The 17,567-nt window shown below is 41.9% G+C and overlaps 2 protein-coding genes across 3 annotated transcripts; one reads left to right on the top strand and one right to left on the bottom strand.

The window, feature by feature from the left end:
- The first annotated feature begins 118 nt into the window (after positions 1-118).
- On the top strand, positions 119-2,603 carry LOC143553620 (mitochondrial import inner membrane translocase subunit TIM10-like). Of its 2 annotated transcripts, none has more exons than XM_077043571.1 (6): positions 119-502; positions 589-663; positions 1,047-1,099; positions 1,708-1,746; positions 1,828-1,988; positions 2,039-2,176. In XM_077043571.1, the coding sequence occupies exons 2-5, from the start codon at positions 619-621 to the stop codon at positions 1,964-1,966; spliced, it is 276 nt and encodes a 91-aa protein (XP_076899686.1). In that variant the 5' UTR covers positions 119-502; positions 589-618; the 3' UTR covers positions 1,967-1,988; positions 2,039-2,176. The 2 variants fall into 2 exon arrangements, with proteins under 2 accessions (XP_076899686.1, XP_076899691.1); XM_077043576.1 differs by lacking the exon at positions 2,039-2,176 and adding an exon at positions 2,243-2,603 and having other exon boundaries at positions 137-502; positions 1,828-1,897.
- An 856-nt stretch (positions 2,604-3,459) lies between these two features.
- Positions 3,460-16,390, bottom strand: LOC143556110 (serine/threonine-protein kinase BSK5-like). The gene is made up of 10 exons (XM_077045530.1): positions 16,288-16,390; positions 15,983-16,200; positions 15,165-15,300; positions 14,961-15,094; positions 14,746-14,851; positions 14,572-14,657; positions 14,273-14,461; positions 4,250-4,414; positions 3,902-4,015; positions 3,460-3,711 (listed from the first exon to the last, which is right to left on the bottom strand). The coding sequence occupies exons 1-10, from the start codon at positions 16,373-16,375 to the stop codon at positions 3,460-3,462; spliced, it is 1,488 nt and encodes a 495-aa protein (XP_076901645.1). The 5' UTR covers positions 16,376-16,390.
- Positions 16,391-17,567: the final 1,177 nt, after the last annotated feature.

The raw sequence follows: 17,567 nt of genomic DNA, 5'->3' as shown, positions 1-17,567 counted from the left end.
CAATTCAATTAATCTTTATAAACAATAACATAATTAAATTCAAATAACCTCAAATATAATATAATTTATAACCAATTAATCTGTGTAATAATGTTAACTTTTTACTTAAATGTTAAATATTAATTTTAACAAACATGTGGAATTTTAACATTACTCATACGAACACGTGTCACCAAGAAGTACCACAAATTGATCAATAGTGAAATGCAAAGTAACACAAATGTTGGTTTTTAATATAAGCCGAGATCAAGCTCAAAATACAAGATAATCTATATCTCAACCAAGCTAGTTCGTTTAGCTTCGAGCCCGAGCTAACAATTACTACATAGTAATTGCCAAACCTGTAAAAGACTAGAAAAATGAGAGACGAAACTGTTAAAATTAAAATCATTGCGGTCCAAACAGAAAAATAGTAATCAAAGCAGAAAACCCCTCTTTTTCGTTGCTAAAACCCTAAAATCACAGATCTTTGCGAATCGCCTCTGTTACATTACATTTACAGTTACAGGTACAAGATTACGAAGTCAAATATCATTTTTATTATATTATATATAGTTGTTTTCATTCATCTTCATAATCTGTTTGCAGGTTACCGTCAATTGTTCTGCGTATTCTACAATGGCCGCCAATACCAATACACCGACTGCAGTAGACAAAGAACAGGTAATGTTATTATTGTTTGTTTACAAATTGAGCTTCGACTGGTTTAGATTTTGTGAAAATGTGTACGATTGCAGTTTGATTAAAACTAGATTAGGGTTAGGGATAATAATAATCATGGAGTTATAGACTGACTGATGATATTATTCAGTGTTTTAGAACTCTCTAGGCGCTAGTCCGGCGATGCTAATTGTAATTGGATTGGAATTTATATATAATTGTTCATATATACCAAATTTTATATTTAAAGTTTTCAGTTTTGGCCAATTAACTTTTAATCGGCGCCTACACGGAATTTTTGCAATCATGATATTATTGTATCTGAAAATGAAGGATTGTTTGATGCTGATTGCTTTAATGTTTAAATATGGTTTGTTTGTTTGTAGATCTTTGGAATGGCAGAGAAGGAGATGGAGTACAGGGTCGAATTGTTTAACAAGTAAGCTCCTTGAAATACTGGACAACTTTTCATATGTTTTAGTATGAATTTTATATGCCATTTTTGTGATACATTTCACCATCTATTAATTAACGCATGATGTCATTGACTGATACAAGAACACTATAGTGTTTTTAACATATCTTATATTAAGAAAACATAACTTTGTTTGAATATTAGAGTTTGTTTATTAGATGTAAAGTGTTCTTTTTATCTTGGAATTGTTTTAGTTGTTGAAAGTTGAAACATGCTTGCTTGAAAAACTACTTGTGTTTTGTGTGTAAATGATAATTCGCCATCCTTTTGTACCTTTGAAATTGTTTACATTCGAATAAGTTTTAACTTCTAAAAGACGGACTAATTAGTTATGAAAACTTGGTTTAACCCAATCATATCAAGCTTCTTGTGGTTTCTTTATAGATTGGATATTAGTATAATGCTAATAAAAAGCTTAGAATTCTTGCTCAGTTTGATATTAATGACCAAGATTGTTTTCACTTGTTATTTGCCACATATAACTTTTTGCATCTTTCAAGGGTCATGTCAAGAAGCCTTTATGCTTATGGAAGTTTCTATTTAACATGTTACATATGTGATTTTTGATGCAGGCTTACCCAGACATGTTTTGCTAAGTGTGTTGAGAAAAGGTATTGTCTCTTAACAATGACTATACTCCATAGACAGTAACCGTTTTCAACGTTTTATTTTAAACAACCTTTCTGCTTTAGGTACAAAGAGTCCGAGTTAAACATGGGTGAAACCAGTTGCATTGATCGCTGTGTCTCAAAATATTGGCAGGTACATTTTCTAATATTTAATATCTTGGCATGCAAAATGTCTTGTTTACTGTATACCTGTTTTAAATAATGATTACAATTACTAACATGCTGTTAACAAGATAATATAGTCTTTAACTTTGTAATAATATAGAAAACAAAGGATCACAAGATAATATAGTTTTAACTCTGTATGTGCAATACAGTCATATCAGAATATAAAAGTTATAGTTCTTCTATTTTTATTATTTGATTAATAGTCTAGAAGAGAGTGAATAAACTATTGAACTGTTAGGATATAAGATATAGCTGTTTTTCTGTATTTTGTTATGTGTTAAATTGTGTTTTTCTGTGAAATCGTTTTCAGGTGACAAATCTCGTTGGGCAGTTGCTTGGTTCTGGCAGGCCACCAATGTGAACCGTTGCTTTCGTTATTCAAGTAAAGTTGGACCACATCTTATCCTAATTGTTTTTGCAGATTTTAGTATTTATAATTCATAAATGATTTTGTACCCGAAACAAATTTTGGGAATATTTTGGTGCTAAAGTTATTGCTTCCTTTTTGTATCCAAGGATTATATTATATTAAGTTTGGTTTTAATTGTGTCGGTTAAACCTGAACACGTTCCGATACAGTTCATGTCAAATACACTAATTTTAACCCGCACACACTTAAAACCGTGCAACTTGATTGCATGTCTAACCGCTTTATCTAAAAGTAGTAAATGGTTTGGTGGGTAGAGATCAAGTTGTAAACGTATGTTGGTGGAATACAAAGCAGGTTTAACAAATCATTCGTAACACTGACACTTTATATATGATAATTCTTTAACACTAAATTTGTGTTGTGTTGAAAGTTAACACCCCAAACAAATAGATGTGATGCAAGCAGTATGTTTTTTGAAAAACAATTTGTTTACTTTAGACTAGGCCTATAATATAATAAAATCATAAACTACCAAATACCAAATCACGGGTTTTTGTTTACTGGTACAAAATTGACTTGAGTTGGTAAATAATCGAGTGTGACTAAGTCTTCATTTTATTCTTTAAGAGTGAAGACCCCTTCAAAGATTTCAGTTAGCTTCTGGATCGCTTTTAAAGTATAATACCATACATTTATTTGTCAAATATTGAGCACATATAATATATACCTGGTAATTTTAACTAACCTTTTAATTACTTGTATTTGTTGTTTTAATCTTGGTCCATACAATCTCCTCTTTTGCTAAAGTTATAACAACAGCATACAAATGTTTATGTGGTTTTATCTTAGAATTGATTCCATGTTAGAACACTTCTATATATAGGGGCAGAAGCACTTTTATGTAATTCTTGCTAAATAATGTCCGGTTATGTTGTCAGTAACGAACTTAGTCCGTTTATTTTTAGCTGTTTATATTTTAATCATTTGAAGAAAATATGCTGCAATTCATACAAGCATCAAATATTGCAAATGATGGTTTTAACTCATTTAATTTAGTGAACAAACATTAGACTCACTAGTTTCGTTACAGCAGTAGCTTGGCTTTAAAGTGAAAAAGAATGCACATTTCCTAGGGACATAAAAGCAAAACACAAACTCTACCCTGTTTGGTTTCCTTCGGTTTCGGAATCCAACAAAACCGCATCTTTAAGCGTTTCACGCGCATCATTGTCCATTCCGAGGCTAAATAAAGCAGCTGCTTGAAGATATAGACCAGTCGACCAATCGGGATTTATCACTTGCGCTTGCATTGCATCTCCTAATGCTTCTTGTGCCTTGTTTATCATCAAATAACTCAAACAACGCCTTACATACATCGTCGGTGACACCATTGTTCCACTCTCATTGAACTGGAGATACGATTACAACAATTATATTATTTCAGTAATTATCTGATTTTTTAAATAAAATGAAGTATGAGGTTCTATGCATTCTTTTAACTTTTATTTACACTTTTGACACTTACTATACAAAATAACTAGAATCAGCCCGTTAAATGAAATAAAAAAAGTGTCTTATATAGTATTTTTTTTCGCTTACACTTGTGTAACATTCTATAGCGGTAGTGAAATCCTTGGCTCGAAAAGCGTTGTCCCCATGCTTCTTACCGTTTAACGTATCTTGTAGTTGACTAGTATACATTTGGAATGATAGCTACAAAAATATAGAAAACAAACAAACAACTATTCAAGACTCGTTTTGGAATATGAGATCATGTTGAACAAATACTAATAAGGCTAGCGCAAAAATCTTAACCCCTTGAAGACCACCTGGCCAGCGTAAGTACATGGTGGCTAGGACCCATGAGTTTTCCCTAATGGGTTCTCATGTTCACCCTAGAAAAATTATTCATATAGTTCTATAAAATGTTTGTTTTTGAGAAAATACCTCATCTGTAACCCCCTCGTCGCCATTATATCCAATCTTTTCAAGTATCTCATGTATGGCCGTTAAATCCAATCTCGAACACGCGTCACCAAGTGGTGACAAGTTTGATATTTGTGTTGCAGGTGTAGATTCCTTATTAATTCCCATCAAGACAAGTGATGAAACCTGTTAAACATCACTAAATAAGAACAAAATACCACATTCTAATAATGTTTTAACGGTCATTATTTGTATAATTATCTCTGATTGTCTTTACTATAATATTTATTCTTGTTCTAGCCTTGATACAATGTAGGGGTGTGAATTTATGACATGGCACATTGACACGGACCTAATACCAAATCCGTGGGTTTGTGAAGAAACACTAACCGGACCCCGGGCAGATTACTGGTAACCTGGGGGTTGGATAGCTGTTTCCCACGAGGGGTTAGACCCTTGGAAGATGGTTCTTCTGATAACCTGCAAAACAGACACCGTGAGCTCGTCACTGAGAAGGGGGGGGGTTCCTCCTTGTGACCACCCTCCGGCGTGAGAATCAGACTAGATTGCTCTTTAAATATAAAAGTATATTAAGAGATTGCTAGTGCAGATATCAGGTATAATATGATGATAATGTAGTAAGATATGTTATGTTTAGATGATCATACCATTTGGGGTATTTATAGCCGAAGGTAGGTTTCCAAGGAGGTATGGCCGGCTGCAACAGTGTTCCTGTTCATCAACAGTAGCCTACGCACGTGCCCTGCTGGTAGTTGGTGGGTAGGCAGCGGTTGACAGTGACCAGGTCTGCTGTATACTATTCCCTTTCCACCAACTGCCGGCTACGCACGTGGTATGACAGTAGTTGGTGAGTAGGCAGCGGCTTAATAGTGATACAGTACAGGAGCATGCTGCTCGCCATACTGTATCAGTGAGCTGTCGTATCCCTGATCAGATCTTTCGCCCATACCTCGTCAGGTACAGTAAAAGGTCCTTCAGTATACAGACTGGCTTATTTGGGAGGGAGTATTCCCCCTCCCGCCTCTGTGCGGGATTGCTCCCGGCTTTGCTCATTCCTTCAGGTGACACTGAATGATCGAGAGCTAAGTACCTAGTGCGTGTAGCCATGCTGCGCGGGTGGCCTTCCCTCATGGCTTGTATCCGAGGCTGCGGGAACAGGCGGAGTCCTTCACCATGGGAGGCATTTCCTGCGGGAACAGCTTGCGTACTGCGCGTAAGGACGTCACGTCTCTGAGCATGGTTGGTCCTGCGGATCCAGTTGGTCTCTGCGCAGACGTCCCTGTTTAAGGTGAGTCTTGCGGGACCAACTGGGCTCTGCTGGGACCTACCTCTTCAAGTCCCCCAGTCCCCCCCAGTCCAATGTTCTTCTCATGCGTGTTTAATAAAGTGAGGTGAACTTTTGGACTTGAGCAAAGGGTTTTGAAAAGGGTTTTGTAAGGTTTTCCATGGGGATTCTTTCCGCGGAAGTCCTTGTCACTTGCAGAAATGCCCGAGTTTCCTGCTTGGTCTTTGGGTATGATGCGGGTAGGTCTGTAACCTCCTCGCAAGTCAGGAGCATTGAGTCCCAGTTGTATGGATTTTCCATGAGGTTTTGGTAGTTTTGAACATAGTGATCAATTATGTTAAGACCACCAATTCCATCCTGGAGCTTCAAACAACGTAGTTCTCGACGTTCCCGCTCTGCGGGGATGTTATTTCCGTTTCCGCAAGCATTGCCCAGAAGATCCTTCTTGGTTTCAATTCCCAGCGGAGCGCTAGGTATGTGAAGGGTTTTGCCTTAACACTGTACCTGCGCTCGTCTTACGGTTACTTTACTTCCAAGGTATTCCTGGCGTCAATTCCCTGCGGGTGCTAGGTATGTGAAGGGTTTTGCCTTTACACTGTACCCGCACCCGTCTTATAGTTACTTGGTTGCCGAGGAATACTTGGCTTCAATTCCCTGCGGGTGCTAGGTATGTGAAGGGTTTTGCCTTAACACTGTACCCGCATCCGTCTTACGGTTACTTGTTTGCCAAGGTTTATTTGGCTTCAATTCCCTGCGGGTGCTAGGTATGTGAAGGGTTTTGCCTTTATACTGTACCCGCATCCGTCTTACGGTTACTTGTTTGCCAAGGTTTATTTGGCTTCAATTCCCTGCGGGTGCTAGGTATGTGAAGGGTTTTGCCTTTACACTGTACCCGCATCCGTCTTACGGTTACTTGTTTGCCAAGGGGTAAGGGGTATTTTCCCGCTTACTTTTTAATATTTTCAAATTTTTTTTGAATTTTGAAATTCGAAGAGTTGGTGAAAAGATAAGAACAGTCCAAACCTCTGAAACGTCGTGCGACGGTTTCTTCTGACTGTGTCAGGACGTGCAGGAAGTTATGGTGACGTGACAGAACATGGTCATTCCAAACGCTTTTCCTGGCGCGTGGGCCCGATTTTTCGGGCGCGTGGCCGCGAAATTACTGGCACACGTCCTGTCAACAGCTGTTGCCAGCCTGCTTTTTGCCACGTGTCATAGTTTCATTGCACCTTCGATTTCTCTCTCCTCCGCATTAAATTCACCGCATTAATTGCGATTAGTATATAAAGGGGGAGAGGCCTCTTTGTAATCCACACTTTCACCTCTCTTCTTCTTCTTAGTGATTTCCGGCAAATACTCCCCTTTTTCAGGCAAGCATTTTCCCGAAATCACTTCTTTCTGCAACAATGTCTTCTCATGATGCTGAAGCTGTAGCCGACGATAGGAGTACTGCTGGCGAGTGCCAGTGTGCTCTACCTGTCGATCAGTACCAGTACATAGTCAGGAAGTTCATGCTCGAGTCTCTCGAGCCTGAGTTTCCTGAATCCCACCAGACTGTGTACGATGCCCCCAGTGGCAAGATCGGGGTATATGCTGCATTCTTTGTTTATGGGAACCTTAGGTTTCCATTGACAAAGTTTATGTACCGTGTCCTGGAGAGGCACGGTGTGCACCTGACCGAGGTGCATCCGATGGCGATTGCCAAGGTCCGGCACTTCGAGTGGGTGTGTCGGATTCTGGGTATTGAGCCCTACGTGGACCGCCTGATGACCTTTTATACTTGGAGGTGCGTCCAGGGGTGGTACACCCTGACAACCCGTATTAAGGGTTTGAAGATCTGCGTGACCGAGCGCAGTCTCCGATCGTGGAAGCGGGAGTTCTTCTACATCTCTGCCCGCGCCATCCCCATTGCTATGAAGTTCAAGAAGGGTCAAGCGCTTCCGAGCCTTCACGCTTCCAGCTACCAGGAGGCTGAATGGTTCGCGAAGATATCCCGGGTCCAATCTCCGGTTTACCGGTTTGCGGAGTCCGGGATGGTGCTGCTGGGGATGAGCCGGGTATGGAAGGATGCGTCCCGGTTTCCCATCCTTCTTGAATATGGTTTGAACTCTATTCCTTATGGTATGTCTTGTCTTTCTTGCTGATATTAGTTAATTTTCTAACTGTTTCTTTTTCTTTCAGAGGGGAATAATTTGGAGTCGCTCCTGTTCCCGCGGGAAGCTGACAGTCCCGTGCGGGTGGGCACTCGTGCTCTGGACGACAATGAGTTGCCCATCCTGGAGCAAACGGCGGATAGGTTTGTGGAGGTCTATCCGCCGGGCCAAGAGATCCTGAGCCACCGGCGGCCAGGTAAGGAGATATTCTATCCTGAACCCCTCAATGCTGTACCCGTTGCTGGAAATCCTTACATCCTGTCTTCTTCTGAGGAATCCGCAGATGGTCCTCCCCTTGTGCGGAAGAAGAAGGCTGTTGCCGGCGTGAAGGGGAAGGAGAAGGCCTCCACAGCTGATCCAGTGGTTCTCTCTGACTCGGAGTCAGATAGTGAAGAGGTGGCGGGGAAGCCCGGTGGTGAGGAGACCACTACTCCGGAGGCTACGACCGTTACCTCCGGAGAACCAACGAAGACGACGGTGACCGGTACCAAGAGGCCGGCTCCATCGGGTTCCTCCCCGCCCGTCCGTACGTTCAGGGTCAAGAAAACCCGTAAGTACAATCATAATGTCTGCAGATTTATCACTATAAATTTATCTAACACTTTCTTCTTTGTGCAGGCGTGGGTGTTGACGCATTCCGGGGTGAAGCGCAGGGGAGTATCCCCCCGCCAATGACGGTAGGCTCGGTCAGCCTTCCTGAGGCGTCGACCCAGGCGCCTGCGCCTGCATCCGCTGGTCCAGTTGCTCATTCCTTTGAGCCAACTGTTCCGGCAGAGATGACGTCACCGCCGGCTGTGAGTGCGATTTTTACAGCATCCTTCACAGAGCCGGCGGTTACTGCTGCTGCTTACAAGGCGGCGACCACGGCGGCGACCACAACGGCGACCACGGCGGCTGCCGCCATGCCCGCGCCACCGGCACCGATGGCCGGACCATCAGGTACGCGCAGGGCTTCCCGTCGATTTTTGCCACCTTCCCGTCTGCCTGACCTGTTGGATGGATTTCCTTTAGGTTCAGGTGATGGGTTTGGCGGCTATCGGCCTGTCATTGACCCTACAGGTGCGTATGGTTCCTTTCTTTTTCCCTTATGTTTTTTGTCATCTTTTCCTTACTGCTTTTGTTTCTTTTGCAGTGTCGGATTCCAATGAAGTGTATGTTCCTCGATGGAACATACGCCGAGGAACAACCCTTCGCACACCTGTGGAGTGCGTGGACTGGGCTCGCCACGCTGCTCCTCCGGGTGCGTTGGGGGAAGCCATGGTTAGCTACCAGGAGGGTAGGCTAACTAATGAGCTTCGGGTTCTCCAGGCCCGGATGCAGCCGCGCGTCGAGCTGCTTTGTCGTGAAAACGACAAGTTGAAAGCAGCTCGCGCCAAGGACATATCTGAGGCGCGTGCTCTTCGGGAGGAGAACCAACAGCTGGCGGCAGCTGCCGCCGACAAGGAGAAGGCCTTCAAGGCCCTCGAGGTTGAAGTTCAGGCGCGACTCGAGGCCCGCTCCAAGGCTGCCCAAGCTGTGAATGAACAGCTTCGGCTGGCCAGGGAGACTGCGCGAAACGCAACCGAGAGGGCTGCCAAGGCTGAAGCCGTTGCTGAGCCTTTGCGTGTGGAGAATGAGGAGCTGAAAGGCAAATTAGAGGCTCTCCAACGCGCTCATGATGCCTTGGCAATGGAAGATGCCAAGAAACTCCAGGAAATCCTGGACCAGAGGGGGGTGCTTGACCAGACCCAGCGGAAGCTTAAGGGCGTCGAAGAGGCTGCCGCAAAGGAAGTTTTACTTGCCAACCTTAACAAGAGCGAAGCCGAACGCGCCCATAACGAAGCTCAAGCTGCCCTCCAATGGCTTCTTCGAGAAGCGTTGCCTCAGGTATGTTTAGTTTTATCTTCACGCTTTTCTTTTGTAAGAAAAGGTTCTAATACTTGTGTTTTCTTTGTAGGTTGTGCGTCGGGTCTTTTCAGAGACCTCTTACGATGATGCTATGACCGCAGCCCTCAACGCTTCTCATGAGGATGGGGAAAAGGCCGGCTTCTTGCTTGGTCTAGGGTTTGTTGAGAAAGGCGTCCCGCCTTCCAACTTCCCTTTGTTCAATGTGGATACCGAAGCCATTTATGACCAAGTATTGAACCAATACGCCGCCTTCCCGCATCCAGTGGTGGAGAAGGTGGACGAAGTAGCTGCTGCTGATGATGGGTTAGCTGTCCTCAAAGCGTTCCTCGAACCACCCCGTTCTTCTGACGGAGCGGGTCCAAGTGGAAGCGTCCCTGAAGCTTGATCCTGAAGATCCCTTCCCATTGCTAAGACTTGTAGTTTTTTTTTTTTCTTTTAGGCGGGTAGTTTCCCGGCCATTCTTGTAATATATTCTTGAAATATTAATCTTTTTGCGTATAAGATTGTTATTTCCTTCTTTGGGTTCCTTGCTTTATAAACTTATGACTTGCATACTTAGTTTAAATTAGCAATTTTCCAAGTGTTTAGAATAAGAACCTTTGAACGTGGTTGATAGTGGGTTGAAGTTTCGCTTCCTCCTTCGTGATTGTGCGGGTAGAACCGTCACTTGCACTTGATAAGATGGCTAAACTTTTAACTTTTATCTGACCTGCGTGTAGGTTTTTCTTACCTTTTGAGGATAAGTTAACCTTTGAACGTGGTTGATAATAGGTGTGAAGTTTTGCTTCCTCTTTCGTGATTGTGCGGGTAGAACCATCACTTGCACTTAGTAGGATGGCAGAACTTTACCCATACCTGACCTGCGTGTAGGTTTTTCTTACCTTTTGAGGATAAGTTATCCTTTGAACGTGGTTGATAATAGGTGTGAAGTTTTGCTTCCTCTTTCGTGATTGTGCGGGTAGAACCGTCACTCGCACTTAGTAGGATGGCAAAACTTTACCCTTATCTGACCTGCGTGTAGGTTTTCCTTATCCTTTTTAGGAATTTTGTTTTGAACCGTTCGACGCGCGGTTGTCGATAGGTTAGTGTTCATTTTCCTTTTATGATTCATGCGGATAGACCGGCACTTTCATTTTTGGGTGCTGAACTTTTTCCCCTTCAACTGACCTGCGTGAAGGTTTGCCACGTTGCTGGGTTCGTGCGGGTAGGACCGCCTTCCCATGCAATGACGACGTAATTATGCGGTGAAAACCGGCATATTAGTTCAGAAAAGTATAAATGTAAAATCATCAGCTTCGGTGTTCTTAAAGAGAATCATTTCCATTAGAAGTGGCTCTTGGCCTTTTCTTTACAAATTGGAATTGATTTACATGCAGACTGTGTAAATGAGCTCCCTTCCATGTTGGGATGGGAGTGCCATCGAGCCGATACGCACCTGGTTCGGGATCTCGTTCTTTACGCAGCATGTAGTCTCGATTTTGAAGCTGGAATTGATTCGTTTTTTTCCCAGCTGGGGTTCTATACGCACTCGCCTGCTCAGCCTTTATTACGCCACGAGGTGCGCGAGCGTCCCATCTCTGACAAATGCTTCGACCATATCTTTTACATCTATGCATTCTTCAGTGTTGTGGCCCTTTGTCTTGTGAAAGTCACAGTATTTGCTCCGATCAGCATCGTGACGATGTCGGATTATTGGAGGCTTTGGCCATGGGAGCTCTTCAGTGGCGAATATCTCAGTGACGCTTTTGGTGAGTGGCGTCCATCTGGAGTTCCGGTGCGACTGTACATTATCCCTTCCGTCCAACCGATGTTGCAAGCCGGATGAGGTGTCAAAGTTTACCCTTGACTGCCAAATGCCTAGCTTTCGTTTTTTATTTAGTCGGGCGGTGAGGACGTTGTCTTCTCTCGTCCTCTGGGTGTAGAGGTTTGTGCTCTGTGGAAGATCACTACCCAGTTGCTTCTCTGTTTCCGCATAGCGTTTTGCTGCTGTCATGATGCCATCCCATGTGGATGGCATGCCATCTTTACCCGTTAGGGTGCGGATGAGCTCTGGGTCATGTGCGCCCTGGATGAAGGCAGCGCGAACGAGATCTTCGCTGATATTGCCCAAACTTAGCTTCTTTGAGTTGAAGCGAGTGATGAAGTTTGGCAGAGATTCGTCTTCCTCTCGTATGCATTTGAGGATTGTCCATTGCTCCTCGGTATACTTTCGTTGCTGGCTGAAGTGTTGGCTAAACTTCTGTTGGAAGTCTGCCCAGTCGTAGATGTGGTTGACCGGTAGACGATCGAACCATGCTCTAGCAGCCCCCACCAGCGTCATTTGGAACATGTAACACCACGTGGGCTCCGTCCAATTACTGACGGTTGCCCCCGCTATGAACCTGTTCAAATGATCGTCTGGATCAGATATACCGTCATATGTGCCTATGTTGGGCATTTGTTTGGCACTCTTTGGGGCGATTGCTTCAGCAATGTCCCTTGCAAATTTGGACGTTCCTGCATTTGCAACGTTTGGTCTGAACGTTTTAGAGAAGTCTCGTGGACTTCCACCTGTGCTTTTTGGTTTGAAGGCTTGTCCAAAATGCCTTTTCGGTTGGGATTCCGTTTCCTTACGCTTCCCTTTTGCCCTATGGCGAGGGTTCGCGTCGGAGTCGGATTCCTCCGAGTCATCCTCCCAGTATTCGAATTCGTCGGCCTGTTGCACGGAACGCAAGCGTTCGTCCAACTCAGCCTGGAATTCCTTCTGTCGTGCCTCCGCCCATGCCTTAACTTCATCGAGAGTCTGGCGGGGGAGTCTTCGTTTCTCAAACTGGATATCGGTGGATCCCAATAGGTGATCATTTACTGCACTTGCCCCAGCTTTGGTAAGTGGGGTAGTGTTCGTAAAATTTACTTCACTTGCCCCGGCTTCGGTAGCCGGGGTAGTGTTCGTAAAAACTGTGTTGCCGGTGTTCATCCCAGTAGCTGGGGTTGTGGTTACCGGAATTTCTCTAACCATCTTTGTAGAAGTTTGAAAAAACTGGAGAAAAATAAAGTTCTAGCTTTATGCACGGATGGCGCCAATGAAGAAACACTAACCGGACCCCGGGCAGATTACTGGTAACCTGGGGGTTGGATAGCTGTTTCCCACGAGGGGTTAGACCCTTGGAAGATGGTTCTTCTGATAACCTGCAAAACAGACACCGTGAGCTCGTCACTGAGAAGGGGGGGGTTCCTCCTTGTGACCACCCTCCGGCGTGAGAATCAGACTAGATTGCTCTTTAAATATAAAAGTATATTAAGAGATTGCTAGTGCAGATATCAGGTATAATATGATGATAATGTAGTAAGATATGTTATGTTTAGATGATCATACCATTTGGGGTATTTATAGCCGAAGGTAGGTTTCCAAGGAGGTATGGCCGGCTGCAACAGTGTTCCTGTTCATCAACAGTAGCCTACGCACGTGCCCTGCTGGTAGTTGGTGGGTAGGCAGCGGTTGACAGTGACCAGGTCTGCTGTATACTATTCCCTTTCCACCAACTGCCGGCTACGCACGTGGTATGACAGTAGTTGGTGAGTAGGCAGCGGCTTAATAGTGATACAGTACAGGAGCATGCTGCTCGCCATACTGTATCAGTGAGCTGTCGTATCCCTGATCAGATCTTTCGCCCATACCTCGTCAGGTACAGTAAAAGGTCCTTCAGTATACAGACTGGCTTATTTGGGCGGGAGTATTCCCCCTCCCGCCTCTGTGCGGGATTGCTCCCGGCTTTGCTCATTCCTTCAGGTGACTGAATGATCGAGAGCTAAGTACCTAGTGCGTGTAGCCATGCTGCGCGGGTGGCCTTCCCTCATGGCTTGTATCCGAGGCTGCGGGAACAGGCGGAGTCCTTCACCATGGGAGGCATTTCCTGCGGGAACAGCTTGCGTACTGCGCGTAAGGACGTCACGTCTCTGAGCATGGTTGGTCCTGCGGATCCAGTTGGTCTCTGCGCAGACGTCCCTGTTTAAGGTGAGTCTTGCGGGACCAACTGGGCTCTGCTGGGACCTACCTCTTCAGTTTGGGTTTGGGTTTGGTATAAACGGAATTGGGTCAAACCTATGAACCCGTTTAGCAAAATGGCATATGTTTGTTTTAAAACTCTGGGTTTGCGGGTTGACCCGTGTTTTATGTAATAAGTTAAATTCGTTGCGTATATGCCAAAATTTAGAACTAAAGAAAAATGAGATAAGATTTTATAACTAAAATATAATTGTTCAATATAAATTTGTATCAATTTTATGTAAAACTGTAAATATAAATTAATAATATGTGAAAAAAATAAAAGAATAAAAAAATTTCGGGTCAAATGGACCGTATCCGGGTCAGCCCGGAATATGTGTATCGTTTCTGAGTTCACGTTTTTAACATGATTTTTGGGTTCGTGTCATATTGGACCCACCATCTCACGAACACGAACTATTTAACACCCCTAACAATGCTTTTCCTTTATTTATAAAATCCGATCTCTACTATCTATAAAAAAATAATAAATAAAATAATTACACAGTTGATTCCCGTGGTATACCCATCTTATAAATTTGATACATTTTTCAAGGAAATTATATGTTTAGTCCAATGATTCACGCCTTGGATGGGCGTTAACCCTCTATGTTAAGTGGGTGTGAAATGACCAAAATACCCCTAACTACGCCAAGAAAAACAAGTGGACTTACATCTGTTTGTTTTTGAAGTGGTGTAAGGGCGGCAACGACCGATTTGGCATTAGGTCTCTCTCGAGGTTCGTATTGCAAACATCGCGATGCAATTCTAACCAATTCGGTTCCATCATCGTTAGAAAATTGACCCTCTAAGCATGAATCAGTTAGCATCTGAAAATTCTTGCTTTTTATTAAATCAAGTGCCTGCACACATCAAGTGCTCACAAAATTATTTATTTACTTTGATTAACTATTTAATTATTTTATGCTGCCAAATAGTCCTAAAAAATGAATCAAAAATCGAATGAGCTTACGTGGCTCGGGGGAATATGCTTTCCGCTAAGAAGATCAAGCAGTATGGTGCCGAAGCTGTATATTACACTTTCGGCTATCACTCGACCTGCAAAACATAACAAAGTCAACACGAGTCAACTCTACCGACACAATGTCTTTAAACTATTTACTTTTTTTATAACCATTAGGCATACCCGTTCTCATATATTCGGGAGGGGTAAAAGCTAAGTTCGTGCTATAACTTTTTCCATCTCGGCTGTTCTTCATTAGACCAAAACACGAGAGCCTTGGGTTGCAGTCCTAAAAGATATAACAATAATAATAATAATAATAATAATAATAATAATAATAATAATAATAATAATAACTTACTCATTCATCATTTTTGAACCGTAACAAAGTATATTACCTTATCAAACAACACTCTGTAAGCATTAAGATCATGATACAAAGCCCGCCCTTTGCCACTGCAATAATCTAGTGCCTGTGCCAAACACAAAGCCACTCGTAACCGCATTGACCATTTCAACGGTTGACTTTCCCCTAAATAAAGTCAAACGTTATAAGTCCATCATCAATATTTGCAATAAAGATCAATAAGCAAATGACTTACAGTGAAACAGATGTTTTGACAAAGTTTCATGAGGCATGAATTCTGCTACTAATAATCTTTCATTTCCTTCATAACAACATCCCAACAAATTGGCTAAGGTTTGACTTCTGAGTTGACCAACTGCTTTTGCTTCATCCTATAAAACCACAGTTATGAATATATATTTTGGTTTATGTATATATGATGCATTTGTAAGTGACAACCAATATAAAGCAATATAATTAAGTAAATAGAAATATATATGCTGTATAGGAAATTTGAAGAAAAAGTTAATTAACTTAATTAAGGTGAGAAATGTATCTAAATAAATAGAGTATTTTTACACTTGAGAATAGTTTTAAATTTTTGTAAATAACAATATGTTATCATCCAGTTCTTATATCGTTTACGTGTTCGTTCGTTAAGAAAATGAATATGTTCATGTTCATTTAGAGTATAACCGAACGGTTCATGACTGAAAATATAGTTGAATGAACGATTTCAATCAATAAAACAGTGTAATGGACCCAAAATAGAAATTAAATAAATATATATAAACAAACCGTAAACGAGCTTAAGCGAATGCTCACGAGCAACGTCCGTTTAATTAAATGAACAAACAATGTTGTTATTGTCTTCATGTCGCACAGTTCACGAACAGTTCATTAAACATTCAGTTTGACTGTCAGGTCCGATTCCGTAAACATTACAGAAAACGGGCCCCACAATGATGCTAATAATCTCCCCAGATCCAATCTTGGGACCTCTATACATGTTTCTAATTTTCAAAATTCACCGACAAAATATGCAAAAAAAGACACGTGAAAATAATATAATACCAAGAACTGTCTAGGATCAGGCCAAGCAGACTTATTAAACCGTTTGATCGCGATCAAGCGATCATCGTCTTGAAGCTTTCCTTTGTACACAACATTAGGCGCCTTTTCACCATGCTCAGACACAATATTCTCCACAGCAAAGCCATCAGTTGCAGCCTTAAGTTGATCAAACTTGTACTCCTTAAAAGCTGGCACCTTTAGCTGATCATATTCGTTATCTGAAACATTACATTACGTGCACACATCAAATAATGAAAATTGAAAGTTAAAGTGAGAAATGAATGAGTATGTAGTAATATGTATACCCAGATGATGATCAGATGGATGGGTGTCGTTGGATTTGAGATTGGAGTAGCCGCAGAAAGAGAAGAAGAAGCAACGAGCTGCTGCCATTGATAATAATATGATGTTGCTTCAAGGAAACAAATTATACAAATGGGTTTTATTTATAATATGATTTGGAAAGAAGGAGTAAAATATTGCTGAAAATGTGGGAAAGGACATGGGTGTTTCTTCTCTGTCACATAATCATTCTCATACTATATATACATGTTATGTTATGTACCACTTGTGTTTTTTAATACTGCAAACTGCATCATTTATGTATAAAGCTTTTACTTTTAATATTGAATAAAAAAATATCAATCCAATAAACAATTATCATATGTCAATGACTTGGGTGATAGTTAAAGATTGAGATCTTAAGGTATCTGGTTCGAAACATAACTTAAGGGGTTTTTCTCACAATGGTGAGGGTTCTTCTTGAATCTTGATGTTGCAGGTCTGAAGCGTCAAAATTAATATGGACGGTTGACATCCCGTCTTAGAAAGTCTCACTCGGATATTAGGAAAATATCCGAGTAGTTCCTAACGATGGTAAAAAATAAAATAAAATAAAATAAAGAATAAGGATACCCAGGGTATTCTCTTGAGTTGAATTGGGTCCGTGGATACACTACCACCAGCCATTCAAGTAGGCTCATCGGGTAGGGAATTTGGTAATGGGAGGACGATACAAATCAGGTGTTCAGTGTCCGAATCGGGCTCAAAAAACTCAATATTCAATTCGAACCGAGTTAAGTAATCGAGTCAAATTCGAATCCAACTTCAAAATTTGAATAACTGAACAATTTGATTCAAGTAATTCGAGTATTTGATTCGTTGAACACCTATATCAGTACCTAGTATTATTATTTCCAGACAATGTCTTTGAATGAAAAGCATGTGGTGTAAAGGCGTCATTGCTCAACGTTAGCGTAAGCAAGCATGTACACGTTGGGAGTGACACAATATTAACACACCACAATATTACTTGCTTGGTTGGCGTGTGTTGTATAATAAGGTAAAACAAGTGCTTTAGTTTTAGTATTGCTTTCATGATACGAGCGATTCTAATCTTGTCCATAGACAAAACTTGTACTCATTTTTTCTCGAGTCATACGAGAAGAAGCTTCTTAACATGTATTTCCTATCACATACATATCATGGCTAAAGATGAGTGTTATTATGAAATGTGAATCACCAATGTCTACTAATTAAATACCAACTTACAAAACCAGCCATTTCTTTAAACAAACAGGTATTT

This window comes from Bidens hawaiensis, unplaced genomic scaffold (genome assembly GCF_021521415.1).
Source record: "Bidens hawaiensis isolate Kalapana, Puna unplaced genomic scaffold, B.hawaiensis_p1.1 tig00001032_1, whole genome shotgun sequence".
Taxonomy (NCBI): domain Eukaryota; kingdom Viridiplantae; phylum Streptophyta; class Magnoliopsida; order Asterales; family Asteraceae; genus Bidens; species Bidens hawaiensis.
Note: the sequence above shows the minus strand (reverse complement) of the source record. Positions and strands in the feature narration are given on the sequence as shown.